Below are 26,167 nucleotides of genomic sequence, written 5' to 3'. Positions count from 1 at the left end.
ACTACTGAGTAAATAAATGCAAAGTTAAAAAGAGACCCGGCTGTTTATAGGCATAGCAAATGGGAATCAGTCCAGGCATGCAAGGTCTTACACGCGCGTGCAAAAAGATTCAGTCCCCACCTGACCCATTTAGACACAGCTTCGCTCACCACGTAGGGTTGCCAGGTCCAGGCTGGAAAATTCCTGGAGATTTGGGGGTGTGTGGAGACTGGAGAGGGCGTGGTTTGGGGAGGGGCCTCAACAGGGTAAAATGCCACGGATTCGACCCACTAAAGCAACCATCTTTTTCAAGGGAACCGATCTCAATAGGCTGGAGATCAGTTATAATTCCAGATCTCAAGCCACGACCTGGAGATTGGCAACCCTACTCACTAGCCCAGTAACAAAATCGCATTCATGCGTACATGTAACCAACATGCAACCCTTTCCCATCGGAAATGCATTTTCCGCCTGCTCTTACCATAAAGTTTTTGCAAGCAGCAAGAAAAGCCAGGAGCACATTCAAATTTTCCCCCCCATGCAACGTCACAATACAATTACAGCACTCTTATGTTTGATTGGCCCGATATCTAATAAAATCCTGTTAGACCACACCCCTCTCTGTTTCCCGAGGAGGGGACCATATAGGTAGTTGCGCCGGAAGTGTGATCTGTGAGATTGGTTCCCCCTATGGGAAGTACTTCTGGTAGAGTGAAGCATGGCTGCGGTGCCTCCTGATACTTGGCAGCCGCCCACTGTCTCCATGGAGACCACGTAAGTGGGAGACAGGTTTAAAACTTTTCTCAGAACGACAGAAGAGGAGTGCTGTTCTCATTTTTTTTCCTGAACTCGACTGAATTTTCTCGCTGGGTTCCCGTGAATCCAGCGAGTATTCCAGTTCTGATTGTGGCTGATCACGCTACTCGCTGTTGCTATGGCTTTGTCGCAAACAAATGTGGAGCATTAGGGATACTAGCTACTTCTGTACAGTTACTGGGTACCTGATATGCAGGCAGATATTCAACAGGTGTAGGATTGCCTTTATGAAGGTTCATTAATTATAAAAGTTATAAAAAATGTGAGAGTCCTATTGGACAAAAAAATTAGCCACCCTATATTGTTTTGCCAGGTAGTGCTGTGTTTGTAATATATAACTTGTGTATTAACAAAGGTTTAAGCAAAAAATCTTATCCATTAAGTTAGCTTCTACTAACTTACAAGTTAATTTGCAAACAAGTTTAAAATGTTAGTGCCTGGATTTAAATAGGTTGACATTTAATCTGTGGTCTGGGCTGTCACATAGCCAGTAGGCTCATGTTCTCAAGGAAGACTTTTGAATTCCTAACTGAAAAGATTTACAGTTGGTACAGCTAGCCCCTAAGTAGAGGTTGCATTCTAGAAATCAGATCAGATGACACATCCAGTACTAAGTATTTGTTTCTCATTTTATGAATCAGTAAACTCAGAAGGGAGAAAACTTATTAATTTGTAGCTTTATTAAGTTGTAGCTTAATTTCAGTTATTTATTGCAGGATACATACTTACAGTTTTTAGTCTTAGGTGTCTTCTACCTGTGCACAGGATTGTGTGGTTTCCCCACTGCTGATGAGGCTGGAGATAAAGTACAGTAGCAATGGCGCTTTCACATGGCAGGTAATCCCCAAGCAGCAACCACTCCCATTCTCCTGGACCACCAGGGCTTTTTGCAATTTGAAAAGGTCAACTGTAAAATATATGGATATACCATTGAAACTATAGATGTAGCAGGTTCTCTGAATTCCCAGCTCTTGTTTTTTTTTAAAAAAAGTGTAGATCCTTCCCTTTTGAAGATATGTCTTTTCCCTTATATCTCTGCAATGAAAGGGGTTGGAGACTTTTTAAAAAATGAAAGCTGAGAATTCAGAGAACTTGCTACATCTATTATTACAATGGAATAACAATATTCTAGTGTCTATTTCTAAAAAAAAAAAATTAAAAGCTGCATGGTGGTGGGGGAGAGGAAATGGCTGCTGTGGGAACATGTGGTCCAGATGATCCTACCTATGTAGCAGCCATCCAGGCTTTACTGCAATCTTTGCCAAAACTTCAGAGCAAAGTAGGTTTGAGAAAGACTGGGGGAAAGCCCAGAGGTGAATGCAACATAGTGCCACGAGGAAAGAGGGGGAAAAACGATTTCCAAAAGCATTGAACTCAGGACAGATAACTTGTGTGGAAGCCATCATAGTGTGAGTTCTGGAATCAGTGTGATGTTAGAAATGCATTTGGAGTCTTTCTCTGTGTGTTTTACAGCATGGGCATCATTGTTATGGAGCTGTACTGGAAGCACGCTCCCAAGACTTGTAAGAATTTTGCAGAGCTGTCCCGACGTGGCTATTACAATGGCACAAAATTTCATAGAATAATCAAAGACTTCATGATTCAGGGTGGTGATCCAACAGGAACTGGTAAGAATGCATTTCAGACAGGTGCTTTGGATGTGTTGAATGTTATTGAAAACAAACATGGATGGGAAAGGTGTGAAGAATTGATAAGGTTTTGCACAAAAAATCCTGCACAACAGTTTTCAGGTATGTATTTTTTAAATATATTTCTATGTCATTTTCCCTAAAAGCTCAGAGGTTTCCAAACAGAAAATTCCATATGCAGTGAGTGCTAGTGTAGTGTAGTGATTAGACTGTTGGAATAGGATCTGGGTGGCCCAGGTTTGAATCCCCACTCTGCCATGAAAGCTCACTGGATGCCTTGGGACACACATATTTTCAGCCTAACCTACCCTACAAAGTTGTTGTAAGGATAAAATAGAGGAGAGGAGAAGGATGTAAGCTGCTTTGGGTCCCCATTGGGAAGGAAAATGGAGTGTACATGAAGTGAAATTTAAACATCGTCTGCCACTAACATAAAACCAGATCCTCAGAAAACCAAATCTGGAGTACACAATGAATCCACCTCTAAATGTACAATTTTTTTTGCATTTACTCTTAAAGTGACTAAGTGCTTATACAGAGTGCTATGTATTTTTTGAAACCAGAATAAACATAATTTCATCAAAATTACATAGAAAAATGAACATATCTATCTATCTATCTATCTATCTATCTATCTATCTATCTATCTATCTATCTATATATATATATATATATATATATATATATATATATATACCAATAAATAGCATCCATTCACAAATACAAACAGCTGATAACTCATGTGATGTACAAAAATACAATCTATACAACCGACTGTGCAAATGTATATCTTCAGAGAAACAGTCAACAGTCTTAAAAATCTCTTCTGACTCAAGTCGGCAAGAAGCTCCATGGAAGATGCAACAAAGCAGGTAATTAGTAACAAGGTTAAGTGAATTCAATGAGTCTGTTTATTCTCTCTAGAAAGCAGCATGGATGGGGGAAGGAGTCAAAGCCCATCTGTGCCCTGCCCAAACTGGGGCCAGCTTGCGTGTCTCAGCTTTCATCAATGACTTCCTCAGGGGCAAGGAACCTATCCACACTTCAATTTATGATATTCCTGATCATTCTCATTCCTTAGGAGCAGTGTCACGTGGTGCAGGAACATGTTTGTATTTGTGAATGGATGCTATTGCTATTTATTGGTGTGTGTGTGTGTGTGTGTGTATATATATGTCTATTTTTCTGTGTAATTTTAATGAAATTATATTCTGGTTTCAAGAAATATATAGCACTCTGTATAAGCACTTAGTCACTTTAAGAGTAAATGTAAAAAAAATGTACATTTAGAGGTGGATTCATTGTGTACTCCTGATCTGGTTTTCTGAGGATCTGCTTGCATTTTTCAGGAGAGCCTTTTTTATGTTACTAACATAAAACTGGCATTCAGTCAAAGGCTCTTCTAAAAAGTTTCACCTGTTACTTTTTCCTAAATTGCTGAAGGGAAGGAAATCTCTCATCTCATTTGACAACCCATTACAAAGGAGGGAGCTACCATTGAAAACATCCTTGGGCTGAGGCAGTCTTTACCTAGAGGGGACTGAAAGCCAGACCCTAGTGAGAACACCATAAATGGTCCTTCAAGCTAGTGGCTCCCAGGCCATAAAAGAGCTTTAAAGCTCAAGGCCAGCACCTTGAATTGGACCTGGAAAGAAATTTGTGTGCTTATTATTGCAGAAGCAGCATATTTATCATTTCTGTTAAATCAATTACTGTCTCCTACAAAGTAATGAGAAAACTGTTGATCTAATCAGTGGCTATTCTACGTTCCCCTGCAAGCATTTATGATCAGCATTTCCCCTCTTATACAAGAATAAAAGGAAGTGATAAACTTAGACAGTCTAGGAATGTGATATCATGAGGAACAGTGAATATGCCTCTCAGCTGTGACTTTGCTAATTAGTTCACCTGGTCTTGTAATATGGTAGGAAGAGGAGGAGCATCCATCTATGGCAAGCAATTTGAAGATGAACTCCATCCTGAACTGAAATTTACAGGTAGGTAATATTTTTGGTACATCCCCAAACTAAGTGCATCACTATCTGAAGACAGAAGCTTTTGGACATCTAGAAGCAAAATGGCGTCAATGTAAATGCCCTCAGAATAACCTGAATATTAAAAAGTCAGTTAAGCCTAGCTTATAAATTTCATACTGAGAGCCAGTTTGGTGTAGTGGTTAAGAGCATGGGACTCTAATCTGGAGAACCGTGTTTGATTCCTCACTCCTCCACTTGAAGCCATCTGGGTGACCTTGGGTCAGTCACAGCTTCTAGTTCTCTGAGCTCCACCCACCTCACAGGGTGTTTTGTTGTGGGGATAATAGACATACTTCATAAACTGCTCTGAGTGGGTGTTAAGTCATCCTGAAGGGCGGTATATAAATTGAATGTTGTTGTTATTATAAATTTCATATTTTGCATATGCTTTGTGTCAAGGCAGTTATATATTATTGGATTTCCTTTGAGAAGACATCAAATCAGTCCTTAAATTTCGTTTTTTCCCTGTAGTTACTGCTTGTTTTTCTTTCCATAAAAAAGCAAGAAGAAGTTGCCAGAAAAAGGCAAGAAGAACTTGCCATTATCACTGCATTCTGTTTCCATACTACTCTTGCAAGAACTGGATTTGTATCCTCAGTCCCTGTACATTACTGTTTCTAGCAGCTTTAGAATGGAGAAATGAGTAGTTCGTCCAAATCGGTTTTTCAAGAAGCATAAACAATTGTGTGTTCAAGCATGTGTGTATTGAGGGTTATGTCTAAATAATAAATGGCAGTGTTGCATGTTGTTGGACTAAACTGAAAAAAATCAGACTCTTCAGCTTTTCCACATAAGAAAGGTGCACCAACCCTTTAATCATGTTGGTTGCCCTGTTCTGTCCTTTTCCCAGCTCCTTTTAAACAAGAACTGTACACAGTATTCCAAATGAAGGCGCATCACAGTTCTGTATATTACAACATTGTCTGTTTTATTCTCAGTTCCTGTGGTCAGTTTCCTAATAATCCCCAGCATGGAATTTGCATGAACCTACCTGCCTGCTTCATAGGATTTTAAGTATAAAATGGTGGAGGGAAGATCCATGTATACTGCTCTGAACTCCTTGGGGGAAGGGAAATGCTAGATATTTAGATGTGGGAGCTGGGATTCATGACCAGTCCTTATATTGGGGTTCCATTGGTCTTACTAAAAATCCTGATAATTTTTAAGGACTGCTAGAGCATTAAAAATCAGTAAAATGTGACCATTTGATTTATGAGTGTTTTTGTGAAAATTAGTTTGAGAGCCTAAAGTTGGTTAACACACTTTCTTTTTCCTTAAGGTGCAGGAATCCTCGCTATGGCTAACGCAGGCCCGGATACAAATGGCAGCCAGTTCTTTATCACATTAGCACCAACTCAGTGGCTTGATGGGAAGCACACTATTTTTGGTCGTGTTAGCCAAGGTATTGGGGTAGTCAACAGAGTGGGCATGGTGGAAACCAATGCACAAGATCGTCCAGTAGATGATATAAAGATTCTGAAGATTTATCCATCGGGTTAGACTGGTATTAAGATAATCAGATTGAATTTAATTGCATTCCATTGTACTTGGTTTCGTAGAAGATCAGTACGTTGTTCCAAGATACACTGGGCAACCACTCAAGTGTAAAATAATCCTACCCTAAAATGCATGTTTGGAATTTATCTCCCCCGCCCCCCCCCAAATACAGCTGAATTTCTTTCTTAAAATTAGAAGTTTTGGGTTAAAAGAACTGTATGTACCACTTTAAATTACCAAAATGCAAACAGAAAAAACCTTCATTCTATGTTCTGAATAAATTTGATTTTCTGAACTAAAGATATCTTTGGCATCCTTGTGTCTCAGTTACTCTCTGGAGCTATATTTCAGTTCCCGATTTCCGTGGCCCTTTGATGCCCACAAAAGCAAGTAGCTTTGCTGCTCCCTTCTTGTGTCTGTTTACTCATAGCTTAGGATAGGCTTTTGGCATTTCAGAGCAGAATCTTATATGAGTGTTGTAACATCAATTTAGGACCAGACAAAAGGGTGCAAACAGCCTGGTAAACATAGCAGCCACCACTTCAGCCATTCAAGCATCATGAATCCAGGGCAGTCCATTGGCTGTTTATGACTGTGCTTGCTGGATCACATGACACTTCAGACCATATACTTTCACTTGGAAAAGTAGCTCTGAGGGTTAATGTTGTCTTCAGGCATTGGTCTTGCTCAGTTCTAGTTAACAGTTGTGTGCCCTTGCGTTTAGGAAGTGACCTTTCAACAGCAGATCACATCATTCAGCTTGAAAAGTCAGTGTTGTTGTGTGGCTAGAATAATAGTTCAAAGATAGTTCTCCCCACTTCTCCTCTTTCTTTTTTTCTTCCCTTTTTTACTTTTTTCTTTTTCTTTTCCCTCCTTCTCTTTTGAAGCAGGTGAATAGCAAGCCTATGCTGTGGAGGTAGTTGGAACTATGCTTGATAGTGGTACAACTTTTTCTGTGGAAATGGTACTGTGTGCTGTGGTTACATTATAACTATTAATATGAGAGAAAGGGGAATCCCTGTTGCTGTTTTTCATATGAGATTCTAAATATTTCTTTAATGGACCATTCTGATCCTCTTCTAAGAAGTGAGAGCAAGTTTCAGTGCCCTCATAATCCAGTTGTTAATATAGGGGACAGCAGAGCATTTTCAACGGAACACGGACAGTGCAATCCTGAGGCCTGCTTGCTCCCAGCACCAGCGTATCTGTGGTGCTGCTCATCTGCTCCCTAAGGACTTTCACAGGAGAGCTATACCAGCGGCTGAGCCTGGCAATGTGCAATGAGGCTGCTGATGAAAGTGGCTGCCCCATCGGTCCCCTGGCAGCCTCACCAGCATCCCCCAATGACCACGCCACGACCATGACACGTGCATGAGTGGCAAGCGTGGGCCATGATCTCCACTGCCTGTCAACACCTTCATTCCCCCTCCCCCAGAGAGCAGGCAGCTGAGGACCACATGTCCTCCTGGTCATGGCACCCGCATCAACATGCCTGGCCGGAAAGAGCCCCATTGCTGCAGTGGTGGTCCCCATCGTTGATCAGGCAGATAACAGACCTGTAGCCCCCCCAACTCTGCCCACGGCACCTAGCCACCTCACACAGCCCAGATAGCAGGATCCTCGCTGCAGGGGAGGAATCCTCCGGCTATGGCACCTGCAGCCTTGTGACACCCTCCCGTGCTGGCATCGCACATCCCGCTGGACAGGGCTGGTCCCCCTCACCCAGCCATGCACACATGGGTCCAAGGGGTGTGGTACACTCCCTGGTCCTGACCCCCCCCCCCAGCTGCAGCAAAGCATCTCCATATGCAAATGAGGGGGACATCTGGGTGATAACTGCTTTCAGTCATGCCCTTCTGGGGAGGTGCCCACGGGAGCCTGCTCTGACAGTTGCCACGGCTGCTCCATGTTCCCCCATAGTTTCTGGCTGGCTTCCCCAGGCCTGGATGAGAGGGCCGTGACCCAAAGGATCCTCTGGAGATGGTGGGCAGGGAGCTCCCACCATGTGGGCCTGCGCATTTGGCACATGAACTAGCCCGCCTGCCTCCCACAGATCATCCCTGCCCCCCTGACTGCCACGGCCATCTGCCTGGCACCTCAGACCCCAGTGGCATGAGGGGGGCTGACGGCTCCCCAGCACACGAATGAGACCCCATGTCCCACCCTATTTGCCTCACCACCATGTGAGGGGGGGGCTGGGTGTGATGGGGGTAGTGTGCGGCAGCAGCCCATGGGATTAACGCCTGCTTACTCTTGTTGGGAGCTGGGGTGGAGGCGCCTGGTGGCTTATCGGGGCTGCTGCTTCCCTGGCGGCTCAGGGCTGGGGACCATCTCCGATGACATGCTGTGGGGCTGCCCCAGGAGGGAGTGGGGGTGGGGGGAGTGGCTATCAGCTGTGGGCAAGCAAAGATGCAGGGAGGAACTAGTTGTTTGATACAGATTTTATTGAACTGTGAAGAGGCTGTCTGGATGCGTGTTGCCAACTTACCTTGGCTGGGACGAGCTGCACCTGTTTGCATGGTGGTCAGAGCCACAAGGGCTGTTCCTCATGCTGCCTTCTCAGGAGCAGGGGTGAGTCACAGGCTGCCCAGGGAACAGCTGCATGGATAGGGCTCAGATGGCAGCTGGGAAGGATCACTGGGGACTGGAACAGCCATGCTCCCTGGCCTCCCTGATGGATCACTACCTGCCTAAAAGGGAAACAGATGTGTGGCTAGGAGCTGAGCCTTGCTCAGGCCACGGCTGGGTCTTCCATGTCCTGGGAGGGTGTCAATGGCCAGAGACAGTGGCAACAGCTCTGTCATCATAGATGCTGCCAGCAACCAGACAAGGGATGCCCTTCCAGTGGGAAAGTCTTCCTACTTACCTGGGTTCATGGGCACCCTGGCCAGAGGTTATGGAGGCTGCCCAGAGAGCTGATTGGGTGCAGGGAAGGGGGGGCTTATGCCCTGTGTCTGGGCGCTGGCAGAGGACCCAGACAGAGTGGAGCCAGGCCACTACTCTGGCATAGGGAGGATTATGCTGGTGTGAGTCCTAGTCAGCTCCCGGTGCACTTTTGCACCCTGCCCCACCTCAGGATTGCATTGTCAATGTTGTCGTGCAGCTGTAACCAGCTCATTACTTGTTTCGTCCTCTCACTTCTTCATAGGCATATTCATAACGTTTCTCTTCAAGCACCCCTGACGGCGTCAGACCGTCCTGAGCTAACCAACATGGTGAGGTGCTTGAAGAGAAACGTTATGAATTAATATGCCTATGAAGAAGTGAGTGGACGAAACGGGGCGGAGATTCTATGCTGGCAAAACCCATAGGCGTGGCTTGACGTGGCTTGTCTTACTACAAGGCTACACGTTGATTTCTGTAGGCGTATGCTACAAAGACTGCCATCCATAATACTATTAATAATAGTGGTGCATCCTAGAGACTGTGGGATATTGATATTACACTGTGGCATGTTTATTTGAATGTGAACTTAAACGCGGATTGTTGCAAGCGTATGCTGCGGAGACTGATACCTACAATTCTCTTGATATATCACTGAATGCCTGCGTGCATTCTGGAGAGTGTATTAAACTGTCTTTGTACTTTTCCACCAGTTGGATATGTTAACAATTGGACTAATTGATGTTATTGATTGTTAGCACTGAAGCACTTTTGCACTTTATATGAATTATTAAAAGCTTGATATTTTGTATATATTGTTTACTCCGGATAGCTGGTTTGTATGTGAGCAATTGTATTTCCGGAGCAGCTCCTGTTGTTTGTAGGCTATATTCTTACAAAGCAGAAATTTGCCCTGGAACAGTGAATGTTCCTCTGGGAACTGCCATGCTCTGAAGGAGAAGAGAGCCCAACTCACTGTCCTAAAGACCATTTCCAGTACTGTTTCATCCCAATTGAGGCTGAAATCATTTTTTCTTCATAGCATTTGAAGAATTGAGCTTTGATTCATGAAAGCTTATGCAGAAATAAATGTTGGTAGTCTTTAAGATGCCACCAGAGTTCTGTTTCATTGTATTTCTCTGGACAGCTTGTGCCATATTTAATCTGCCCTTAGGGGGCAGTGTTATTCCACTACAGTTCTTCTGCATTGACGAGTGAAGTCACTGAAGAATTTACTGGAGCAAGATTTTGAGAACGGTAGCATCTTAAAGACCAACAAGATTTGCAGGGCAAAGCTTTCAAGGAAGCTTTGACTCTTGCAAGCTTATACCCTAGAAACCTTGCTGGACTTTATGGTTGATCTTGCTCTTCTACTGCAGAAACTAGGGGTGTGCAGAATGAAACAAGCTGGAAAGACACCCCAAAATCAGTTTCATTTCATTGAAGCAGCTTCTGGAATGGTGAACCAAATCTGGGAAACCAAGTTATAACAAACCCCCTCCCACCTAAAAGTTCATGTGTTTCTGTTTGTGCCCTGCAGTGGTAGCAGCAGGCCGGCCAGCTGGCAGCATCTTGTTTTCCTTAACAGCATTGTCTCCTACCAATCAGGTCCCAAGAGGAGAGAGCCTTAATGTTATACCACCTAATTAACTCCATCAGAGGAATGGTGGAATGTGTGCATGAATGCATCTTTTTTTGTGTGTGTATGTGGTGCTACCTGGGCAACAGCAATGTGTCTCTGCCAGTTGGGTCCTCGCAAGTGGAGAAGCACTGACCCCCTCCCCATCAATGGCCTTCAGAAACATTCATTTAATTAACTCTGTTAGAGGGAAGGGGAAATGTGTGGGAAGAAATTGTTGTCTGAAAAAATCATAGGGAAAAGTACGAGACCGGTCCGGAATGGAGGTCTCCCAGAGGGAAGAGGGAGGTTGGCCAGAGAGATGCATCATGCCAGCAGCATGGCATTGGTCTGTCTCACCCACCCTCATCAGGGCACTTGGGCAACTGGTCATGGTCGTCATTGTGAGGAGGAGTTCTGCTGGATGGGGTGCAAGTGGTCTGTTTGAGCTATTGGACTTGATAAAAACTCTGGAAAACTTCATTCACAGTCTTTCAGGACTCTCTCTTTCTCCTAATCAAATAGCAAATGTGTATCCCACTAAAACTTCAGCTACTTCACAGTTTCCACCTACACAACTAGCAATCTAGTTTTCTCTTCAGGTTTCTCTGTCCTACTGCAATGCATCCCCCATCCAGCATCTGCCAGAACATTTTTTTTTAAATTCTCCGCATCACGCTTAAATCAATCCCCCTGCAAGCCACTGTCCAGCTCCACCAAACCATCCTGCCTGCCAACAGCAAAAGGAAAAGCAGGTGTGTTGGGGAAAGAGATTCAAAGGGAAAGGGATATTCCCTGCCTGTCTGCACTTTTGCAAATTGCTTATTGTATGTGGAATTGCGTCCGCTGGCTAAAGTTAGACCTAGTGTGCCTTCTGCTTTGTGTAAATTCTTCTGATCAATACATTTAATTTTTTGTAATTTGGACTGCACCAATTTACTTGTTTCTTAGTAGCCCTCATGGCATTCCTCTTACCAAAAAACCAAATGGATTAAAGCCAAACCAGCAACCCCTCCCCCCCCCCCCACACACACGCCTGGGGAAATAAGGAAAATAGTTTGAAAACCCTGGATTCAAAACTGAAACAAAAAATTTCTTAGTGCACACATAGTTATTAAGCATCCAACTTCATCCCAAAACCAACCAGGAAAAAAATTTAGGCAAACTTGTTTTCCTTCTTAAAAACTATTTCAGATAGAATATCTGATTTTAAAAGTCAGTGCAGTGATATAGAATTTTTTTGTTGTGAAAGAAAACAGCACCCAATGGTACAAATAATATATCCCTCCTGGTCTTCACACTGAAGAATATCATAAAATACCTGGGATAATTTGAGAAAAATGAAGCAAGAAAACTAATTTTCCAGATAACACAGACACCTTCTCAACAAATCCAAAAGTGTTAACAGATGTTCCTGCTAGCTATTTTCTGAACCTTTAAAAAATAATAATAATAATCCAAGCAGGGCTGGTGGCAGTATATCGGTGTCCAAGACAGTCTCTTTGAAAACAAAACAAAATAAAACTACTAAGCTTGAAGCTGGCATAGTGGCAGCCAGTCCTCTAATTGGGGGGAAAACCCCACTAAAGCAACACTAATGTCAGACCTAGCCAGACAATACCTTTTGGCTGTTATAAAAGTCATGAAGATGTTTGTGTATGTGTTGCGGGTGTACACATATGTTCACATGTAATCTGGGAAATCTCTGAAGTGGTTTAGTGATTACTAAAGAGTTTACCAGCGACCATAATGTGAAGGAACCATGGTGATGTGCCTAGGAAACAGGAAGTACAAGAAGCAGCATTCTGAACTCATGAAGATAAAAGCAGCAGGTCTAAAAAAATCATTCATCTTATAAAATGCACTCCAGTCCACAAAATGCATGCTACTACACCCCTTCTTATTAAAGGCTTTTGATTACCAGGCAATGCTGAGGCACGATGTTCAGTAGTTTAAAAAAGGGGAGGCAGATTGCATTTTTACCCTGCACTCTCAGCTGAAAGCAACAAGGAGAAAATGTTCCTGCTGATGAGACTGGCTTTGATGAGCCATGAATAAAATGAGTTAACAGATCTCTCCCTGCATGTACATACCCCCAAGTTGATATTGAGGGTCAGAGGGCCCTCTGGAACATAGGGGAAATCAGCAGAAGCTACTCCTGTTTCCCTATGAGCAAGATTTTCTGCAAATGGATAAAACACTACTTCACGCATGCGTGAGAGGTGGTTTCTGCCAATTCCTTGGAAGAGTCTCCTTCATGCACCCCACTACATTCCTGAGGGGCTCCAGACCATCATGGGCAGCTTTTCTTTTGGAGGGAGGGAGTCTAGGAGCCAAGAAATCTGTTCCACCACGAACTAATTCCATTCTCCGTTTGTAGAATCCAATCCCTTACCTGACTTATGGTGACCTGATAGGGTTCGCAAGGCAAGAGATGTTCAGAGGCAGTTTGCCATTGCCTGCCTCTGCATCACAACCATGGTCTTCGTTGTTGGTCTCTCATCCAAGTGCTAACCAGGGCTGACCCTGCTCAGTTTCTGGGATCTAATGAGATCAGGTTAGCCTGGCCCATTTGGGTGTTTATGTGCTCTATCCCCCTCACTTCTTCAGTATCAAATAGAATGCTTCTTCCTGGACTCCTGGGACGCAGGCCCTAGGTCCATATTATGGTCACCAGTAAATTATTTAATTTCAGGTGGGCAGCTGTGATTGCATAGTTACTTAATAACTATGTGAGCTTCACTGCAGCTTTGTTTTTTTTTTGGAAGGATAAGGCATAGTGGATATCAGGAAAACTGCCTCCTCGACTGAATTAAAGTTGGCAGGTCGCAACCCAGAGAGCCCTCCTGTTAGCTTAACGGCAGCTTCTCTCTTTCTACTTCTCTCCCAGGTTGTACTGTCCATCTTTGTCCATTCCAACAGTCTTAGGGAGAAAGAACAGTGGGCACAGAAAAGTCATCATAATTGCATCCTCCTGTAACTGCTGTTAAAAGTGACAGAATGCATCTCTGGCATATTTCATCATCTAGGACAAAGTTTCATCCCAGGTTTGCTAATGAGAAAGTTTAACTGGAGATGTTCAGTACTGTGACCATGTACATATAAAACATTTTTGTAGCCAGTGAGATACAGCCTTCTTCAGTCTTCTATTCAGATGATAAAAGACAGCACAAAGACAGATTCTTAAGGTGTTCCAGTGAAGCAGACATTTATAGGCACCCTGTGTTAGTGCTATGGATTCTGTTCAGTAGTTCTCCTCCTCATTGCTTATTCACCATGACCCTCTTTGGAGCACTGCAGAGAGGATGTCACAGGATGTCACATGACTTCATTGCTCAGGTCCTTCAGCATAAGGTTCCTGTTCTGAGTTATGTTTAAAAAGTTGGTAGTTTATGCCTGTGATACCACAATGCTTTGGGGGAGTTGAATAACTACAATTTCCTAAGTTTCATCTCTAGAACCATCACAAATGTCCCAATGCTGAACAGTCTGCTCCTGTTATTTTATATGGACCATGTGGGTAACCAATAACCATAAAGCAGAGGCAACTGTAAGTGGTAGCTTAATCAGGGCTTTTTTTCAGCTGGAACGCAGTGGAACTGAGTTCCAGAACCTCTTGAAAATGGTCACATGGCTGGTGGCCCCGCCCCCTGATCTCCAGACAGAAGGGAGTTTAGATTGCCTTCTGTGCCACTTGGCGCCGCGGAGGGCAATCTCAACTCCCCTCTGTCTGGAGATCAGGGGGCGGGGCCACCAGCCTTATGACCATTTTCTCCAAGGGCAACCCACTGAGTTCTACCACCTCTTTTCCCAGAAAAAAGCCCTGAGGGAACTGGAGGTTAGCACATACATCATTTCAGACATTTTGGAAACCTAGTTTTAGACTGTGCATATGTAATGCCCTTACCTCCTTCACTACAACTTCCTGCAGGCCAGCAATAACTTATTTTAAACAAAATAGTATAGGTAGTTACTGATATTTTTGGATAGCCAGTACTGAGTGCACCTCACAACAATTTTTTTTAAAGCAACTTATTAACCAAAACTTATGTTTTAAATATTATTGTCAGGAGTCTGTTTTTATGTGCTTCTCTTTTTTGTTCTGAGAATGCAGATTTATTTATGTATTTATAATCCACCTTTCCCACCTACTTCTGGAAAGGGACCCAAGATGGCTATGTTAAGGCATATTATGTTATGCTTTCTTAAAAGTTTGCATTTATTACAAACAGGCTGAACTGCTTTTTTCCCCCTTTTGCTGAAATTGAATGCAAATTGTGCTTCAAAATAGTTCCAGAGGGACTGTTAACAATAAAACAAAAGAGATTTTTTGTAGCACTTTAAAGACTAACAGATTTGTTATGGCACAAGCTTTTGCAAAAATCATGTGAAGGGTAAATTTGCATCACACCACACAAATATGGGGTAGACAGGGTTTTATGTTTTTCTAAAAACACTTTTTTTTAAAAAAATTAATACAGCTTAAAATGTTTATTCCTATTACAACAAAAATTGTTTTCCTTTTTCTATTTGTATATCTAGATAACAAAATCTGGGCAGAATTGATACATATTGGTTTCTGGATATGTGAGTTTGCTTTTTATAAAAGTATATTATTGACCACTGAGGAAGGCCCCTGGGCCAAAACGCATATGGCCTTGTGTTAGTCATTTGACATGTTTATCAACTGTATTTTGAAAATGTTACAGCTTATATAAAAGATGCTCTGATTCTTTATGCAGCCTGACATTCAGGCCCTGTGTTTTTAATTTTACTGTTGTGTTCACTGTATAAAAAATATTTATTCTGAATATATTTTATTTGCTTAGCTTGAGCCTTGTAGCATCTTCATAAGCTTTTGTAGACCACTTTTATCAGATTATTTTTAAAAGCTGTGTTTTGGGGGGGAAACCCTGCTGTTTTCCAAATCTGTTGCTTGTTTGTCATATCATCTCTTATATTACAGAACAAAATATATACACTCCCCACCTAGGGTTGCCAGGTATCCAGTTTTCCCCCGGACAGTCTCTTTTTTTTGTTGGACTGTCTGGGGGAAACAGAGTTAAAATATCAGACACCTGTGTGCCAAGCCAGCCTGGCTGACGAGCCCACCTGGCTTCCTGTACACCAGGATAAGATGGCCTGCTTGCCTGCCTAGTAAGGTTGCCAGGGACCTGGAGTCCCTCGTTGGGAGATACCCCAATCCCTGGACTCTCCCGGCAGGGGATTGCGAGCCATTTACTCCCGGCTTCTTTCTTTGCACATGTGCAAAGAAAGAAGCCTTCTGGGAGTGACATCATCATGCGGGGGTCAAAGGGCACCCCCAGGTCAATGGGCACACTTTCCTCACCAGCGATGGCTGTTCTTGCTGCAGCCACGGCCCGTTCTCGCCGCCACCGCTGCGGCCCACTCTCGTTGGGCACCAAGGGGTGGCAGCGGTGAGAGCAGGCAGCGGCAAGAGTGGGTGGCAGTGGCAGCGGCGAGAGCAGGTGGCAGCAGCGAGAGTGGCCAGCGGTGGCAGTGAGAGAGGGCAGTGGCAAGTGTGGCCCCCTCTTGCTGCTGCCACGGCTGCTGCCCACTCTCACAGCACGGGGGAGCCCCACGCTGCCCAGGGAGGGGGCGCCCCAAGAAGCACGCCCCCCACTGGCTAAATAAGTGAGTGCAGGGGAAAGGGTGGGCTCAGGGGATCCCCCTCCCTGGGTGGGGGAATGGGAACCCTACAGCATAGCCTCCTGTGTGCTGGGAAAGCAGTAAGCTGGCCTGGCTTCCTGCACATCTGGGAAGCAGTTGGCGCACACACCTTCCTGGCCTCCTGCTCACTGGGGAAGTGGCCAGTCTGCTCACCTGCTTAGCCTTCTGCATGCTGGGAAAGTGGCTGGCAGGCCAGTCCACCCAGCCTTCTGTGCACTGGGAAAGTGGTTAGCCCACCTAGTCTCCTGCATGCCATGGAAGTGTGATGCTTGGCCTCCCGTGCCCTGGGGAAGCAGCCAACCAGCCCACCCGCCCAACCTCCTGTGTTCCAGCAGTGACATCATTTATGGAAGTGCTGTTATTACTCTGGGAGCAGGAGCATACAAAAAGGTACATGCCAGGGCCCCTTTCCTGTTTTGGGACGGATTGCCATCTGGCAACCCTATCCCTACCCACCTATCTAAATAAACCTCAGTACTAAAATAACTGTGTCTTGGTCTTACCAAACAGACTCAGATTAATGCAAGAAAACATTGCAGAGCGCCAGTCCTACCCCCACCTGCAGCAATCTAGTTATTGATATTCTGGGGACTACTTGAGCAATTAATGTGTTTGTATATTGTTCCTGGTAGACAAATTGTGAGTCTCACACATTTTCCCAGTCCTTCACTATGGCTGAGGAGATCCCAATTCAAGTGAGGGTGCTGGAGTCATCTATGAACCCTATCCTGAGGCATTCTGCTAGGAGACACCCACCCACGTGTACATAGCCTTCAGGGTTGGAGAAAGTAGGGTGGAGCAGTTCCTGCACAGGGTGCTGTTCCCCTAAACTCTGGTCTTTGCTTCAATTGCTTTTCATTTTTTGCATTGGAAGCAAAAAATATCTGGCCACCGCCACCTTCAGTGCCATCTGCTGACCTATTCCTGACTCCTGAGTCAGCTCAAGCTACCAGCTGTCAACTTTAGACCTCTGTGCATAAAATTTAAATTCAATTAGAACATTGTTAACAATACCTGAAGAATACCTAGACAATATCTGAAGGGACATCTCCTTCCATACGCTCCTGTGTGCCAACTCTGGTCTTCAGGCTGCCACCTGTTGGCTGTTCCCACATGACATGCTTGGCATCAATCATGGCTCCTATTCTGTGAAATGGGGTTCCTGAAGAGGATTCCTCACAGATGCCTCTTCCACATAACCAGATTGCTCAGCTGTTATTGCCTCCTTTATCTTCTAGTTGTCCAGCTCACTCAGATCAACAGAGACGGTGAAGGGTAGCTATGGAGGAACCACACAGATATATGTCATATCCAGGGCTGCCAGACCTCCAGCTTTAAAAAAAGTGACCTCACTAACATTGCTACATCACTTCCAGGTTTTCCTAGGGTAGCTTTAGAGCAAGATTGGGGTCCAGTAGTACCTTAAAAGCCAACTAGATTTCCTGGGTATGAGCTTTCCAGAGTCAAAGCTCTCTTTGTCAAATATATCGAGTGGGAAAAGATGGGAGTCTTTAAAATCCAGGTAGAGGGTGGGAGCAGTATTGCAAATTAGATTGTCAGGAAGCTAGCTATAATATATGTTGTAATTTGCTTGATAGAGCATGGGTGCAAAGTGCAGAAAATTAGTATCTGTAATGCAAGAGAAAACTGATGTCCCAATTCAATAGGGGACCCATCGTTCCAAATTTGCAAATAAACTCACAATTTCAGCAATCTCACGTTGTAATTTTCCTTTGAAGTTTCTCTGTTTGAGAACTGCTACTCATAGAAGAGCAAGATTTGGGGCCAGCAGCACCTTAAAGTCCAACTATATTTCCAGGGTATGAACTTGAAAGCTCATACTCTAGAAATTTAATTGGTCTTTAAGGTGCTACTGGATCCAAATCTTGCTCTTCTACTACAGACCAACATGGCTACCCACCAGAAAATGTTATTTTTAGGTCAGCTATGCAATGTCCTGGCAGATTTAAATGTTCTGCAACTGATTTTTGAACATAGTGATTTTTTAATATCAGTTTTATGACCATTTATTCTTTTGCAAAGGGACTGACCTGTGTCCAATATAGAGAATTAAATTATAATGTTGGAAGATGAACAAGTGAACAAGCTTGAGATAATATAGCTGATGATGTTAGGTCCAGTATTCACTCCATGAAGAAAAAAAAGGGGGGGCACACCACGGCCAAATGAAGATGAAGAGACAATTGGTGCAGAAGAAAAAGCATCTGTACTAATTGTACAACCCCTACAGGTTTCGTGTGCAGCTTCGTCAGGGGGGTCTTCCAGATTCATTTTAGTTCCATTCCTGTATATACCTTTTAGCAAAGTGTTTTCTGAAGTGAATATATGGGAATGGAATTAAAAAAGAAACATTTAGGGGTTGTACATGCAAAACATGTAGGGGTTGTACAATTATTAAAGATTCTTTTTCTTCTGCACCAATTGTCTCTTCACCAGTATTCAGTCCAATAACACATTCACTGGACACAACAACACCAGCTATGTTATATACCTTTGTTCTTTTTTTAAAGAGGGATTTTTACAAAGTTGCTAAATAAACATTTACGTTGCTAAATGTGCAGAGTCTTTGGAGCAAAAAGGTGAAAAAATGCAACACCTGCCGGTAGCCTGGAGGAGTTAGGAAAATCTGTGCCGGTGTCAATGTCAGGTATGTGCATCAGTTCTTGAGTGAGAGTGAGGAGAAATAGAACAGGAAAACACACACACACAGTCTTCACCTTTCCTTAAAAATGTAGTTAGCTGCCCAATATTCTGGCTTTTAGACAATGACTAGTCAATATTTTTTTAACAAACACACAACCCATATTCGGGCCATTTCTTTTCCAGTGAGTTGGCAAACACAAGCATCAGTTCCGTTTTATTTAGCCATCCAGAGTTCCGGAGCCCAACACAATTCCCCAACGCACTTGCTAATAAAGCCCATTGAATGCAGTGGGTGATATTTCTGGATAAGAGGATCTCAGATCAGACAGTCAATCCCAATCTAATATTTTCTTTGCACGTTAGTTTTTCTATAATATAGCACAGGAGCTTACCAATAATTTTTGAACTGAGTACAAATTACCCTATAATTATAATTGCTTCTTATTGGCTTCACAGTAAAAATGTCTTACAGGAAATGTAATTATTTCCCTGTCAGCATCTAATTGCCAATTAACCATAGAAACTCGGCATCCACAGACCAACAAATGTCCTTACTAACCTTGCCATTCTTAAAGGCAGTTTGCATGTCCAGAAAGGGGACCTTCTGATCCCCCCCCCAAAGAAACTGAGACACCTGGATCTATTCCTCTTCATAGGGGCTTCTGGCTGCTTGGTATGGCAAGGAAGAGTGTTTTGCGTCAAGCAAGGGTAATAGGATTTACATCTGAAGTGACCCACATTGAAATAAGCATGCTTGAAAGATGTTTCCTGACACTTGTCAGTTTGTATAGAAGTACAGGGAAGAACAGCGAAATGAGTGTTTACTGTTGTTGTGGCTGCTTGTTGTTGTATATGCAGAGGTTTCTGAAAGAAGGAAGAGTTTTGAAGAGAAAGAAGCGATAGGAAACTGAAGGAAAGTCTGCGTTCTGATATTGTTTGAAGAATTTCTTAGGAATGAGTATGCCTTAGGATGAAGAAGTAGAAATGGCACTGAGCTCATCAGGCAGAGGAGGCGAAAAAATTAAAATTGGGTTAAAATATATATCCAGAGTCACGGAGAAATAAAAGCATATGGACTTGAATTGGAGTGTGCATCTGTTGGCTATAGAATCTTGCTTGGAAGAGCTTGCAAAGAAGCAACCATAGAGCTCAACATGGTATTGAGAGAGAAATGTGCAGATCACACGTGGGATTCTGTCTTGGAGCATAGGAGCTCTCTCAGCTCTACACCTGCAGATTATGTTACCTATTCTTTGGAAAGATGTGTCCAAAAACAAGACATTGACCTTTGCATCATCATGACATTTTAAGTTTGACACACATCAGGTATTTCTTTTGATATTTTTAGCTCTAAATAAACCCCATTGCAACAGAGTGGGCTTTTCCTCCCAATTTTTCTCATAGAAGTATTTGATGCCAATGTTTCAAACCAGATAGAAAAAGGAAATAAAACCTCTTCTGTTTTGAAATGGAGTGAAAAAAATAAGAAAAATAAGCAAGATGCTGTATTTGGAGCCATGCAAGTGAGGTGCATATTATAGATTCCACAGATGAACTAAACAGCTAACAGAGATGTGCCCTTGTAATTTCCCTGCGCATAAATCTTGGGTCTGCAAATACAATTATATCCATTATCTGCAGATATCTGAGTTCATACAATCGCCATTGCCCTGTATCTCAGGACACAGAAAGCCACCTTTGTGCTTTTTTAAACACGTCAAAGTTAATTCTTGACACCAGCAAAGTTACTGGGAAAACTCTAAATACATCTGATGGAGGTCAGACTTTATTGAAAAGAGCATTGTTTTTAGATTAGCAGGATTTCAGTCCAGTGGCACCTTCGAGACCAACAAGATTTTCAAGGAAGAAGCTTTCAAGATTCAGAGCTCCCTCTTCACATTCATTTTTAGATTTTGTGTTTTAGAATACCCAGACCTGGGCCATTCATGTCATACTGTTCTCCGCTCTTCTAAAAATTTGTATTTGGAAAAACTGTCAAAATGTCACTTTGCTCATCTGCAGTAGCTGAAGGTTCTAATAGGAATAATGTATCACTGGAATTATCAATGAGTACATGCATTTTGGCTCATGTATGATAAGGGAACGGTGACGAACAAATTCTGCGCAGTTACAATATGTGTAGTAATGGGGGAGGGATATAATGAAACGCCTTGAAATGGTAACACAATTTCTAATAATTGCCCCAGCATCTGCAGCCATGCAGTGTGCATGGGCAATTGCAGCAGAAGGTTCCTTTTGCCCATTTAACAGCCATTTTCCTGGCAGAAAATGTCGACCACAATAGGCAGGCAGAGTGACGGGGAGTGATGTCTTGCAGAGAAATGAATCAAGCCTACTTATTCAGCAGCACTTTATGGTTTGGTCTGAAAAGCCCTGTCCTCTACCCTGTAAGGTAACTAGAAAGAGAGAACCTCATGGAAAGAGATGCAGCTCACTCAAAATCTCTGTCTAGCCAAGTAGCCAGAAGGGTCTGCCTGGGTGTTGGATAAGGAGTCATTTAGGGAGACAGATGTGAGCTATATTATGAGTGCATGCAAAGTGGGGCATCCATGGCCATTTGGAAGCCTTGAGACTGTCAGGGCGCCATAACAGGAATCCATGCATAACTAATGAATAAGAGATTCCACCCCGACCCCCAGTGTCTGGCTTTAGCCTCAGTCTGGGAGAGCGGTGGCAGTGAGTGGGGAAGCTGGACCCAGTGCAGGCAATAATGATTCCCACAGCTGTGCTCCTTGCTCTAAAGAGATGATCTTCAACATTGATAGGAATGAAAAATGGTTTAGAAAGCCACACCCTGTCATCTTCCCAGAGGCTGAAAGTGCCCAGGTTGATGCCAACTGGTTTAGACAGCAGCTGACGCACTTGCAAAATCTGTCACATTCAACTTGGTTGAAATTCTGCACAGGTTTTCTGGGAAATAAAAGCAATCATCATCTACAATTGACCACTGCTTCTGCCGACTTTGCAAATATATTTGTCCCTCTCTGCACAGACTTCTTTGATACACAGCTCTTGTTTGCTGAACCGGCTTTGTGAGCCTTGACGAGGCAGCATGTTAATTTCAAGCCCTACTAGAAACACAGGGTAAGAACAGCCGCATCACCCACATTTGCCCAACTGAAAAGTGCCAGAAATTTCAGGTAAATAAAAGGGACATTTATACTTCAAAGGGCATTCCAGCCGTGATTAGCAACTGCCTCTTTGCTGCCAATGGCAGTGATGCATGGCATGAGGAAACTAGGCCAAGGCTGGTGAAACAGCTGGATTTTTACAGCAGAAATCATCCATATTTCATTTGTTCATTTCATTTTATTAGATTTATAGCTCTTCCTCCTCCCAAGCAGGCTCAGGGCTGGTCATAACAACATTAAAAATACAAAAATAATGTACATTAAAACAATAAACCATATCAATATTAATAATTACAGATACAAAGAGGTGTCTGCTGTCCATTTCAATTAAAGGCTGAATAAAGCCTTTAAGTTAAATTTATATCCAGGGCAGGAATGGTGGGACACGAGCAGTCAGGAGGAATGAACCACCTCAGCCAAAGGCCCAGCAGTACTGCAACAGATCTCGGAGGGCCTGGATCTTGACCGGAAGAGGATTCCACCAGGCCAGCGCCAGAGCTGAGAAAGCTCTCGCCCTGGTTGAGGCCAAGGAAATGTCCCTTGGGCCAGGGACCACCAGTAGCTGCACATCTGCAGAACTCTCCAGGGGACATATGGGAAGAGGGGGTCCTACATATAAATCTAAATATATCAGCTAGCTGTAACTGTGTAAATAATAAATCAGGTGGTAACACCACAGAAGCCCCTGGAGTCACCATTCTTTTCCAAAGAGAAGCACAGACAGTATTGCCTAGGAAGGAGATGGAGTCCAAAGTCCAAACTGGCCATGATTAAGGATGTGAATTTAGTTGATAAAGAATGGCAAAGCACTCCAAATGAGAAATCCAAATCTGTTCCATTCATTCATGCATTATTTATGTTTACTACCAAGATCCTCAGGGTGACATGTAACACCATTGTAACAGCCATAAAAACAATAATTACAAATCCCTGGTTAAAAATCTACAAAATTAATAAATATAAACAGAAAATAAAATGTAGATGATAAAACAAAAAAGCCAAACAATTATTAAAATTAAAGAATAATAATACAGCATTTGCCTCCTACAGTTGGAAGTCTCAGTGCCTGTGGCCTGCACGTGAATGCATTTAATTTCCCTGGAGAAGTTCAAGGAAAGCTCAGACAAAGGAAGGGGGCGGGGAGAACTAGAATATATGAAAATGGCATCCTAGCTTTCCAATAATCAACATCAAACAAATCTTGCAGCAAAAGGTAATTGTGCTAATAGGTCTTTCCTCAGTAGTCCTATATACATATTAACAGCGACCGCAAAAAAGAGCTAACACGTGTTCACTTTAAAAATAAAACCAGGAATTAGTACTTGAATAAATGTGGGGTTTGAGTTGCACATTCAGCTGTACATGTACATGTACATGTAACATAAGAATTATTCTTCTGTCTTGCATGCTGGGTCTGCACAAAATCAGACTTGGTTGCTCTTTTGTTGGCAGAAGGCAGGGCCAATGCGCTCATGTCTGTTCCTCCTCTATGTATGTAAAGCCATCTACAGAGGGAAAGATTGTGCACAAGTTTGCTGTAATGTAAGTTATCACATTGCTGGCTCTGTCGCTTGGGGACAGCTTCCTTGATAGGCAGCAACCCTGCCCCCACCTAAGTTCTTTGTTTTCCTGTGCCAGTTCTGTTCTCTTTTAATACTGAGCATTTGCAAATTACTTCTGATTCTTTGTTGCTTTTTAGCAAGTTTCCCCTCCATTCACCTTTCTTTTCTTTTAAGTTCCTCTGTCTTTTTAGCCCTGTGTATACATTATAGTGCATGAATGTACAGGGTATACATGATTTTTCTTTGTACTCACCCTCTAAAGAAGTTTTTTTGAAGGGGGTGGGGGTCAGAAAAAACGAGATGAAAGCCCTACAGCAACAGAGAAGGGCGATCAGGTACACCAGCCAACAGCCTTTGTTTGCAGTTGCCTCAGGAATAAATGGTCATGGGGGGTGGGGGTGGGGTCAGAGCATCCTGTCCGTACCTCCAGCAGGCAGCCTTATAAGTAGCCGTGAGCTCACATTCTAGTCTGTTGGTCAATTTCTATCTCCCCCTTGCCCCAGAATAGTATAGCAGCAGGAGTAGCCAACATTCATTGCTGGGGCTGGGTAAGGAGAGGATTTTAAAGATGCGCGTGGGGGACATTTCCCTGGATGGGAGGATATCCTTAAATGTGAGGGCAAAATTAATTTTGCGCTGATACTTCCACATCTGGCTTCACCAGGTTCATTTGGAGCATGCTGCTTTGTCTCTAGAGCGTCTTTTCAGGAGGTAGGGGACAGCAGGAGGAATCCTTTTAGTCTGGATCAACGGAAGGGGTCCATGCTGGGTACCACAGGTGATTCCAGAGTGAAAGGGAATGTGGCACTTCTCTCTACTTCCGTCACTCTGCAAAGCATGAGCTTGGGGAAAGGGCCTACAAGGTACAGAAAAGCAGATGGGAGGAGGAGAGGGAATTGGTCAGAATTCTCTGTAAAACAAGCACAGCCAGCAGCTCTGAGGCCTATCCTGGCTGCACCAGTGCAGGTCAGGAGGAGATACTGCCAGAGGCCCCTGTGATGGCGGTTTAGAGCACAGCCACCACCTGGCCCAGGGAGCTGGATAGCACTGAGAGCACAGGGAAAGGATATACTGACTGCAGCACCTGAACTTGTGGAGCAGCTTTTCATTGCCGGGATTCCCAGCATTGCTGTGGCTGCCTCCATGGCTAACATTGCTGGTCCATCCTGCCTTCGTCCTGTGAGCAACTTCTGTAACTTGGCCTGATTTTCCTAAGAGTTCCACATGTCAGTCTCTGCCTGTTTTGGTTTTGCTTCTTTGCCTTCCTTAGCATGGCCGATGCCATCTACTGTGTTACTCTGACAGCCTTCCTGGAATACCCATTGTGTAATGCAGCCTGCCTTCTGGAGTGAGCAAATTCCTCCACTGCGTGAGAATGACTCCTCCTCCCCTATTTCATTGTAGTTGGATAAAAAAAACTTGAACCTTTTCTACTATTTGTCTCAAATTTGGGAGCTAGGCAAGATCCCTGAGAATGCAATCCACAACAAATTATATCCAGAACAATTACATCCAAAAATGTATTTGTTGATGATGCCGAAACTGGAATTGGATTACAGTGATTTTATGGGTTTTAACTGTATTTGTTGTTATTTATTGTTGTTAGCTGCCCTGAGGCCATTCACGGGGAGGGTAGGATATAAATATAAATAAATATTGTACTGAAACAAACATGAATGTTGTATCTAAAATAAACAGATGTGAAATTAGTATAATAAAAACAACGTTTCTGAACTAACAGCAAAATGACACCCCCACCCCCCCGCCGCCAAGTGCGCCTCTCTTTGCAAGACCAGCACTGCCATTAGAGAGAACGAAGCGGGCTGTCTCAAGTGGCAGCTCTGGGGCAACCATTACAAGACAACCTGTTGTCAATATGTTCATTTACTATTCTATTTCTACCCCTTGGAGAAGGGAAGGAATCAGCCTTGGGCCTCAAAATGTCTGTGCCACCTCTGAATCCATCCCATCTGCCAAGCCAAGTCCTTAATCCAAATGTGCAGAAACATGCTGTAGCTTTTCAGGACCAAACTAAACAGGATGGTGTTCTTGTGATTACCACAAGGACGTGGTTTTCTGAGCTTCCCCCTCATCCCTGTGCCATTTCAAGTGTCAACCCCCACAGCTGTTTTGGCACTTAAAAAGTGAGGGAGGGCTCTCCACCTCAGATCTGATCAGAATTGGACTCTGACAGCCTTTTAAACTCATTTTAAAATGTCAGTGGCATCCTCATGATGGCCACAAAGACATCACACTTAGTTTGGCCCTCATTATGGAATGGGAGGCACTCTGCCCGTGTTGAGAGATGCTTTCTTTGTTGTTACCACAGATTCTAGAGCTCTGCTCTGGAGATGAAAACAAAGACCCCAAAGAGGGTAAGTCACAATGAGCTTTAGCAGAAATCAGGCATGGCAGCTGCATGTGAAACAACCACTCAATCCCATATTTATGGCAGGCCAGCTCAGAGGAGGAGCCAAGCTAGGATGATGCATGCTGGATCTATTAATACCTAAAGGGCATTCTGCTAATAGTGATCCAGAATGTACAAAGGTGCTGCTGACCTCCTTCTTCTAAGGTCTTATTCTTTTAACATTGGCAAGGCAGGCAAAAATAAATACAA

The 26,167-nt window shown here is 43.5% G+C and overlaps 1 protein-coding gene across 1 annotated transcript; it reads left to right on the top strand.

Moving 5' to 3' along the window:
* The first annotated feature begins 671 nt into the window (after positions 1–671).
* Positions 672–6,135, top strand: PPIL1 (peptidylprolyl isomerase like 1). Its single transcript, XM_054980660.1, has 4 exons — positions 672–753; positions 2,269–2,423; positions 4,373–4,441; positions 5,760–6,135. Exons 1-4 carry the CDS (start codon positions 698–700, stop codon positions 5,978–5,980), a joined length of 501 nt encoding a protein of 166 aa, XP_054836635.1. The 5' UTR covers positions 672–697; the 3' UTR covers positions 5,981–6,135.
* Positions 6,136–26,167: the final 20,032 nt, after the last annotated feature.

The sequence above is a fragment of the Eublepharis macularius genome, chromosome 5 (assembly GCF_028583425.1).
Source record: "Eublepharis macularius isolate TG4126 chromosome 5, MPM_Emac_v1.0, whole genome shotgun sequence".
NCBI lineage: Eukaryota > Metazoa > Chordata > Lepidosauria > Squamata > Eublepharidae > Eublepharis > Eublepharis macularius.
Note: the sequence above shows the minus strand (reverse complement) of the source record. Positions and strands in the feature narration are given on the sequence as shown.